General features: G+C 37.4%; 2 protein-coding genes across 3 annotated transcripts; one reads left to right on the top strand and one right to left on the bottom strand.

Annotated features, from left to right (window-relative positions):
* Positions 1-408: 408 nt before the first annotated feature.
* On the top strand, positions 409-3,475 carry LOC131079278 (putative leucine-rich repeat receptor-like serine/threonine-protein kinase At2g24130). 2 transcript variants are annotated; one of them, XM_058017189.2, is made up of 3 exons: positions 409-707; positions 924-2,826; positions 2,909-3,475. In XM_058017189.2, exons 2-3 carry the CDS (start codon positions 1,077-1,079, stop codon positions 3,349-3,351), a joined length of 2,193 nt encoding a protein of 730 aa, XP_057873172.2. In that variant the 5' UTR covers positions 409-707; positions 924-1,076; the 3' UTR covers positions 3,352-3,475. The 2 variants fall into 2 exon arrangements, with proteins under 2 accessions (XP_057873172.2, XP_057873171.2); XM_058017188.2 differs by lacking the exon at positions 409-707 and having other exon boundaries at positions 716-2,826.
* Positions 3,476-5,943: 2,468 nt separating this feature from the next.
* On the bottom strand, positions 5,944-8,949 carry LOC131079277 (disease resistance RPP13-like protein 4). The gene has a single exon (XM_058017187.2). It carries the CDS (start codon positions 8,713-8,715, stop codon positions 6,058-6,060), a length of 2,658 nt encoding a protein of 885 aa, XP_057873170.2. The 5' UTR covers positions 8,716-8,949; the 3' UTR covers positions 5,944-6,057.
* Between the last annotated feature and the right edge of the window lie 420 nt (positions 8,950-9,369).

Genomic DNA, 9,369 nt, shown 5'->3' with positions numbered 1-9,369 from the left:
ATTTTATTAAAATTTCTATATAATACATATATCTTAAAATCATCAATTACGTATTATATATATTATAATATGATTTTTATTAAAATAAATAGAAATTAAAAAAGAAAAACATATAACTTATTATTAAAAAATCTAAATATATAATCAACTATTAATTTATTATTATATTACTACTTGTAACTTTTAAATTTACATATAATAAATTAAAAACATATTAAAATATATGAAGGCGGCAGGACAGTACAAATTTTGGGGGTGGAGATTTTGATGGGACAGGTTGATTGGAGGGTGGACCGTAGCGTCAGGCATGGCATGGGGGCATGGAGAAAGGAAGGCATGGCATGGGGGCCATTTTGTCCCCTGCGTAGCCATTGCCCACTTTCTGCACGGGTATAGTAAATCCAGTTTTAGACGCATCAATGTCTGCACGCTGACGTTCTGAACCGACAAATGGTGTTGTTGGAATAATTTAATGCTTTGGTTTCACTAGTTGATAGGTACAGGACACTCTTAGTTAGAAGGTTCATCCTCACCTTCTAGCCGTCTTCCCTGAAAGTTGAGCGATGAACAACGCATTTCTATGCAAAATATGTTTTTCAAATATATTTTCAGTGGATTTTAGGTCAATTTGTAATATGCAAAATCTTATCCTAGCTGTTTTTTCTTGGAAGGAGAATTTTGAGAACGTGTGACAGTGCGGCCAATAGGTAATCTTTATAAATCGATCACTAACAAATTTTCTGAGTTAGATCGTACCTGAGCATCTGGTTTCTGAAAATTCTCCTTCAAATTATTGCGTTTCTCTCTGTACTGGAGTTAGTTTAATGTGGGACAAAATGTCCACTTTTCCTCTGCTATTAAGCTTTCTTTTCTGTCTGGTCAGCTCAGATTGTTCGACTACTGATGGCTTCAATCATTGGCAGGAACAACAGTCTCTCTTGGATGTCAAGGCTTCCCTTATATTCCCTCCCAACCATTCATTATCGAATTGGACTGTGGATATTCCTTTCTGCAATTGGGCAGGGGTTATATGTGATAGACAACAGGACAGAGTAGTTTCCCTCAACCTCTCAGCAATGGGTTTACAGGGTTCTATCTCTTCTAGTCTGGCTAATCTATCCTATATTGAGACCATTGATCTCTCTGCTAACGCCCTTAATGGCTCTATACCACCATTAATGGGAAGCCTTTCTCAGCTGAAGCATCTGTCCCTGAGAGGAAATAGATTAGGAGGTACCACTCCATCCTCTTTGGTAAGCCTCTCAGCACTGGTGCACTTGGATCTGGCGCGCAATATGTTATCGGGGCAGATACCCAATCATATTGCCAATCTCACTAATTTGACCCTTCTTGATTTGAGTGCAAATCATCTGAACGGCACCATTCCATCATTGAAAGGGCTTCAAAATCTGGAACGGTTGTTTCTCCAAAAAAACCAGTTTGTTGGTGCTATCCCAGATGAATTTGGTCATCTAGAACAATTGTATATATTGAAGATTAGCCATAACAAACTTTCTGGTAGAATTCCTCAATCAATCTGCAACTTGGGACGGCTAAAAGGGCTCTTTCTTCACCATAACCACTTGTCAGATGTGATACCGGTCAGTTTAGGCTACTGCACAAAATTGCAAGTTCTGGACTTGTCTCACAATTCTCTTATTGGGAGCATACCACAGGAACTTGGTAATCTCTTTCGCATAAAATTTTATGTGAACCTGTCATTCAATTATCTACAGGGTGCTCTGCCTCAAGAGATTGGTAAGCTTGTGAGTGTTCGAGCAATAGACATTTCCCACAACAGGTTGAATGGTGTGATTCCACAGACCCTTGGAAACTGCACTGCATTGCAGTATCTGAACTTATCAAGAAATGGCTTAGAAGGTTCAGTTCCCAATCCACTTGGCAATCTAAAAAATCTGAGATATTTGGATCTTTCTTCCAACTTCCTTTCAGGTACAATGCCTCTGTCTCTCAAAGGCTTGAAATTCCTTCGTATCTTAAATTTCTCATTCAATTGTCTAGCAGTAGATGAGGATGAAAGAAGATTTTTTGTAAATAGTAGTGTAGTTGTATCCTCCTTCCCTGCATGTGGAAGGAAAAACAGTTTCAAGGAAACCCGGCTATCGAGAAAAGTAATGGGAGAAACAGCCGCTGGGGCATTTTGTCTTACTGCTTTTATATTTATTTTGGGATTCGTGTGGACAAAGAAGCTGGATATAAGGACCTACCTTTGGACTTTGCAGCAATTTACAAATGGAAAAATCTCCTACAAAGAAATTAAGCGAGCAACAGCAGGATTCAGCGACGACAACTTGCTGGGAAGGGGCAATTTTGGATCCGTCTATAAAGGGATTTTGGATGATGGCAGGGAAGTTGCAGTGAAGGTTTTGGATTCAACCAAAAAGAACGCCCGCAATAATTTCACAGCGGAATGTAATGCACTGAGACACATTCGACATCGAAACGTGGTTAAAATTATAACCACATGTTCCAGTTCCACCGAAACCTTCATGTGTTTATTGTTTAGACTCATGTGTAATGGAAGCTTAGAAAGTCATTTGTATCCCCGAAATCATTCTTCTCGTGCATTGGGACTCGAGGAACGACTAAACATAGCCTTGGATATAGCTCATGCCATTGAATATCTTCATCATCAGTGTGGTCAGCAAATAGTGCATTGTGATATAAAACCAAGCAACGTGCTTTTAGACGAAGACCTCACGGCCTATTTGTCAGATTTTGGAATAGCCAAATTAAAGGGCCAAAGTTCCCTCGAACTTGCTAATTTCAGAGGTTTGAAAGGCACTGTAGGATATATCGCACCAGGTATGCTATCTTTATCATGGGATTTCCCTCCTGTAGTATTCAGATTCGAATATTTCTAATTATTTCATTTGATCGATTGCAGAGTATGGGGTGAATGGAAGGGTTTCTACTCGAGGAGATGTTTATAGCTATGGCATTTTGTTATTGGAAATGCTGACATCAAAGAAGCCCACTCACCCCATGTTTCAAGGGAATTTTACCCTCCGCAAGTGGGTGAGTAATGCATTTCAAGATAGAATAATGGATATAGTTGACCAGAGGTTGGATCTCAATGTCATGTTTGATGACAACCGAAATCTAGTAGTCAAAAAATTGTTACGCATTGGTTTGTGGTGTTCGGAAGATTCACCCCAGGCACGACTCACCATCACAGAGGCGTTAAGCTTTTTGAAGATTATCAAAGATGAGTGGGAGATGAGAACAAGTCGCCCTCAACTAGAAAGTTTCCATGATTTATTAGATAGATTGGTTCCATCTATCTGGTATGATGCGCCTGGAAGTTCCAGTGACCTTTCGTCTCCCTAGCTCTGGTTCCTGTTTGGTTTGTAGGGTACTTTGCAACTATGATACAAGAGATTAAAAAAGTTTATTTTGTAGTGGTCACTATTTGTGTGTACTTTTGTAAATAATAAGGTTTGTTGATTAATATAGTTGATATTGAGTTTGATAGTAAGAATTTAGTCGAAGTTGATGTTGTTGTTTTTTTGTTAAATATTTATGATTTCAAGAAATTTATTAATACAACTATTTTGTGGATTGATTAGTTGAATGTTGAAAATTAATTGATATATTTTATAGAAATTGTTTATCTGATAATTGTAATCATTTTTCAATATGATTGAAAGTATAGTTGATGATAATTAATTAAAATTATAAAGTTGATTATATAGGTGAAGATTATCGCTAATCCTTTACCCATAGGCTTTGAGGTGCCAAGGTTTTAGAAGTACAATGGTAAAGGAAATCCTCAAATACATGTCTTAGCCTTCATTGCAATTTGTAGTGAATTCATATTCAAGGTTGTTTTGCTAGCAAATGTCTTCCCACAATCATTGAAAAACATAATGTTGGATTGGTTTTACTCACTTCTTGATAATTCGATAAACACTTTTGAACAATTGATAAATCAAATCCACCAATACTTCCAAGCAAACATTGGATTGTAGGTCACATTTACTGATCTCATGCACTGTAAGCAAGGACATGGTGTAGGAGCACCTAAAACATGTTCAAATTTTGATGCAAGGGGTCAAGTAGATAGGGTCTAGGCATAGGAAAGTCATTATGTGATGTAATAAGGTCTTAAAAGACCATTTACAATGTTTTTAGGTTCATTTGGTTTCAAATTTGCAAAGTATGTAAAATGTTGTAAAAGTTGTCAAAATGCAAAAAAAAAAGGTTGTCATTGTAAAAGTGCAAAATAAGAAGTTAAAGAGACAAAGTTATTAAGGGGTAGTTGGAGAAGTTATAAAGTGTGTAGAAGGTTATAAATAAGCCTATTGGGAATCATTTGTACATTGTTAAGTGTGAATGAAGGTGTGAGGATGGTTGGAAGATGGAATGAATAAGAAACCTCATTTTTTCTCTATTTTTTTCTTTCAGAAATCTATTACTCTTTTGTTCAGTACGCCTTGTACGGACATAATGAGGGTCTGAATCTTATATGGCTGGAAATATAATTGAATTAAAAAAAAATTTCATTCATACCAGTTCTAAAGAAAAGGTTGTTTAAATTGTCTAATGGTTGAATCTTCCCAGTTACCCAATTCAGAAACTAGGTTTTTCCAGCATAACAGTCCATTTTTCAGGGTTATGTTCCAAAGAAATCGTATCTAATTTTTATATATGTTGTATAACTTCCAAATGGGTATTTAAAAATTGTTTTATATTTCTGATATGAATTCTATAATGAAAGTTATAAAAAACAAACTCAATTTGCTGTTGTAAATTAGCCCTCATAAGCAGATTAATAGTCATTATTTGAGACACATGTTCCAAAACAACCATACCTTTTTTTTACATATGTTTTTTAATTACCAAAAGGGTATCCGAAACTCTATTTTTTTTGTGGGATTGATTTGTTCATGGGAAGTTGTGATCAGTTTTGTCTCTGGACAGGGCTACTAGAAACTAGGATAGGTTATGTGAAAATTGTGACAATTAGAGGAATCTGTGTTCGTTGGAGTTGCTAAGTTGTTGAAATGTTGTATTTGGGAGGATCTAAGGTGTTCTTGAAGTAGATTTATTCTTATGAACACTAAAGCCCTCATTTGGTATTTGTAACCTAGAAGACAAAGTGTCTTTGTGAAGAGGAAGCATGAAGTTGTGAAGTATCATGGTGATGGGATGTTTGAAACAAACCTTATCAGAATCCTTGTTCATTTAGAGATGTTCTTGTGTTAAGAATTTTTTCATGGTTGCTTGATTGGGTTATGAGGAAGTTCTAAGCCCATTGCTACGAAATATGCCTTCATGCTGTTGAGTGGAACCCCACCTATTGCAACAAGACAAAATGAAAAGATAATAGATTTCTTCTTTCACTATTAATCTCTTTTCTCGTATATTCCATAGGTGTTACCAAACTCTGATGTACAATGTGTGTGCATCAATAATCTATAGCCTACATGTTGCAAGATAAAACTTGTGTGCAATGAAATGTGATTCTAAAAAGGACTAAAATAGCATTAATACAAACTGAAATCACAAGACAAAAAAACACTCAAGATTAGGCTAAAGAAGGTCAAACAATCCTATAATTTAACAGAATCAAACTATATTGAACCTAATTGTGTAGATTTGCCCATGATAGTCGATTAGAAGTGCGTTCACACAAAAATTCAACAACATAATGGTACTCAAATGAAAAGGGGGTAATCTTTTTATTTAAATGGTTAAGTCTAAAAAAGTTTATATTATGAGAAATAGACTAACAAGTCTATATTATGCAAGATGAAACTAACAAGGCTAAAAAATTATGAAAACAAATTAAAAAAATTATTAACTACAAACAAATTGATTAAAAAATCAATACTAAATAACTTTATACCAATAAATTATAAAATTGAACACCATAATTCTTTTAAAGAAAAATATCTAAATTGATATTAACAATAGAAAGAATGGGGAAAACAAAATTATATTGATATTAGTAATTGAAAATTCTTGTAAAAAAATGTCTCTTTATTTTTTGAACTTTAAAGAGAGTAGATAATATTTTGGTTGACACGGTACTCAACCTCTGATGTCCACATGGGGATTTTTTGTTTTGATTTTATTCCAAACTTCTCCTCCTTCATTCAATCTGGCTCTAAATTCATTGGTTCCGGTCTCATAGTATACCAATTCCTTTAGTCTTCTTAAGCGTTCCAATCCCTGTGGGACTTTCTTCACTCTTGGACACCACTCTAAATGGAATCTCTCCAGAACGGCCATTGCTCCATCCTCCAAATCCGGCAACTCCTCCAGAAGATTGAAGTCCTCAATATTCAGGAACCGTAGCTTGGGAAACCCAGATGACTTTCCAAATGCCTTTGATACTCTTCTGCAACTCGCATTGCCCTCTAATCTCAACTCTATCAGATTCGGCATTGTTTCCAATGCACGGTAATCACTACGATCACAATTAAACAATACGAGTTGCTTCAGATTTGTTAGCCTGCACACCCAACTCGGTCCCACAAATTTCCGCAAACAAAGTGTTTGGAGATCCTGCAGGGCAGTGAGATTGTGTGGTAGATGAGATTCTATAGAAAAACCAGATGCTATTGACAAATGGCGCATCTTGAATAGCTGACTAAGGATTCCATTTTCTATACTCCTCAACTCCTGATCATGGTTTAGAATTACTCTTAATTGTTGGAGGCAGGTTAATTTGGCCACATCCTCCAACTTTAACAATCCGTCATCTTCAACAGAGAGCTTTAATTCATCTGATCTAAGTACCCGCAAAGACACGAGCTCTGATATTGCCTTCGGTAGATGACTTGACAGCTCATCGTGGCAATCTTGTATATTGAGATGCTGGAGACATTTGAGTACACTTATCCACTTAGGCAGCCTTTGCACATGTTTGCACCGGGATAGACTGAGGAAGACGAGACTCTCGAGACTTTTTACACAAATTGGTACCTCCTCAATATTTGTCTCTGATAAATTTAAAAGCTTGAGAACTTTTAGCTTTCCAATGCTTTGGGGCAATGTGGAAATGTTAGTTCCGCTCAAGTCGAGAACCCTTAATAATCTCATTGGGTTGAAGAAGTTTGCCTCAAATATTTCAATGGGATTTTTATAAAATGAAAGAGTACGCAGAGATCTGGGACAAGAAGACCTGCTCTGTGTTATCCCTTTTTTGGCCAGTAAAATTCTTTTCGCATCTGTGAAGACATTTTCAACAGCAAATATACATCTATTTTCTTTAGATATATCAATTGCCAGATCAAGCAGCAAGTCATGGATCTTGCAATATTTGATTAGATCCTTATTCAGATCCTCCCATACTTCTAGCAAGCACAAATTGGCCAACTGATATAAATAACCCCAAGCAACATCCAACTGGTCTTCTCCTGGAGGAATGAATCCTTCCGCTGTCCAGAGGTTTATGAGATATTCACAATCTATTATCTCATCTTCAGGGAAAAGGGACAAATAAGAAAAACAAGGCTTAAGAGCTGCAAGCAGGGAGTCGTAACTCAATCTAAGAATCCGTATAACTGGATCCGTGTCGAGGTTAACAACTTCAATGAGCTGCTGCAATTTAGACTTCCACTGACTTATTTCTGTGGTAACGGAGAGAGAAGCTCCTGTTATCTTAAGAGCCAATGGTAACCTCCCGCATTGCTTTACAATTTCAGAAGCTACCACTTCAAGGTGATCTGGTGGGAGATTACCACGGAAAGCATGAGCGCAGAACAGTTGCCAACTCTCATCTTCAGATAAAAGCTCCATTTGATATGGAAAAGCGCCAAGATTTTGGCAAACATCTCTGTTTCTCGTTGTAACCAATACTTTACATCGGCTTTCATGGCCAATTGGAAGACCAAGGCTCGTAATGATATTATCTTCTCTAGCTGCCCTCCAGACGTCATCCAGCACGATGAGAGACTTCTTTCCTTGTAAACAGCCATGAATCAGCTCCGCCGCTCGCTCGTCACTTACATCTTTCACCCTAACCTCTAAATCTCCCATGTGGGACGCTAAATCGCACTGTAATTTATGAACAGAATATGACTGTGATATAGAAAGCCAGATTGAATGCTCATACCTTTGTCTGATTCTGTGAAACATGTTTTGAAGAAGAAATGTTTTCCCTGCTCCACCCATACCCACCACTGCAATGATTGGAACAGTTGATTCATCCATCAATGTGGTGAGATGTTGAATCTTCGACTCAATCGCAACAGGGTGTGAATCGCGGGGTGGGAGACTATTTCCCTTCCACCCTCTTCCACCTGCTGCGCTGGCGCTTGATGGCTGTTCGGAGGGAGAGGGCACCAAATCACTGAAAAGCTTCAGCTGATTTCCAGCTTCCGTGATGGATCTGATTCGTTCTTTCACTTCTTGAATTCTTTTTCCCATTTTATAGCGGAAAAATAATTCATCAGGATTGCAAACACAAGACCGAGTGTACAACGAGCGAATAGCACACTCTTCCACAATGTCCTCTGCATCCCATGCAACGTCTCGAACGCGTTGCAACCATGTTTTGATGGGCTTCTCTTGCACAGCTCGTGAATCTGCGTATGCCAGACAATCACTTATAATAGTGAATTCCTCCTTCAACCAGGCAAAATCCCGACTGAAGTTGATTACCAGCGCTGCCTCTTGAGCTGCTTGTTGGACTATCATCTCAGTAACTTTCCCAATAACACCTTGTGCAATTGCACCAGCCATCTGTTACTACTGAGAGTTGAGGTAAAAGATCTCTCAGAAACTTTAGAACTCTATGCTCTATGGGAATTACAAGAGTAAAAGCTAAATCGGATTGAAGTGAACAGAGAGAATATAAGATAACATGGCAATGAAAAAGGGCTTGTTGACCAGTTGAGAAGGTGAAGTGCAATGCATATAAAAGAGGAGAGCTTGAAAGAAGTCGTGGCAAAGACTCGTGAGTAAACGCGTCGATGGAGTGGCTGACAGCCTGTGTTTGAATGAGAAAGCGCGTGAAAGGAAATGGAGATAAAGAGGAGAGCTTGAAAGAAGTCGTGACAAAGACTCGTGAGTAAACGCGTCGATGGAGTGGCTGACAGCCTGTGTTTGAATGAGAAAGCGCGTGAAAGGAAATGGAGATATATTTTTTTAATTAATAATTGTACCTTCCATTTCACACCGACTTTGTAAAGAGAGTAGCATGTGAAGCGGAGAAGTAATGGGCAAATGGGCAGAAGTTTGCTTCGTTAGACATCTGTCTTCTTCTTGTTTGTTTGTTTTTGGTCTTTTATAAAGGTCCCACTTTCTAAATAAAAGTAGAGTAAGTGGTATGAGTGAGATCAAAAATTAAATATAAAAAGATATGATAATTTTTGAAAAAAAATACTTTAATTTATT

The sequence above is a fragment of the Cryptomeria japonica genome, chromosome 4 (genome assembly GCF_030272615.1).
Source record: "Cryptomeria japonica chromosome 4, Sugi_1.0, whole genome shotgun sequence".
NCBI lineage: Eukaryota > Viridiplantae > Streptophyta > Pinopsida > Cupressales > Cupressaceae > Cryptomeria > Cryptomeria japonica.
This window is presented reverse-complemented; position numbering and strand designations above follow the sequence as displayed.

Excerpts from the sequence above, each read along its gene's own strand:
- LOC131079278 (XM_058017188.2), top strand. The coding sequence starts at position 825 with ATGTGGGACAAAATGTCCACTTTTCCTCTGCTATTAAGCTTTCTTTTC. Across the intron at positions 2,827-2,908 it reads TGTAGGATATATCGCACCAG|AGTATGGGGTGAATGGAAGG; the intron begins GTATGCTATCTT and ends GATCGATTGCAG.
- LOC131079277 (XM_058017187.2), bottom strand. The coding sequence starts at position 8,715 with ATGGCTGGTGCAATTGCACAAGGTGTTATTGGGAAAGTTACTGAGATG.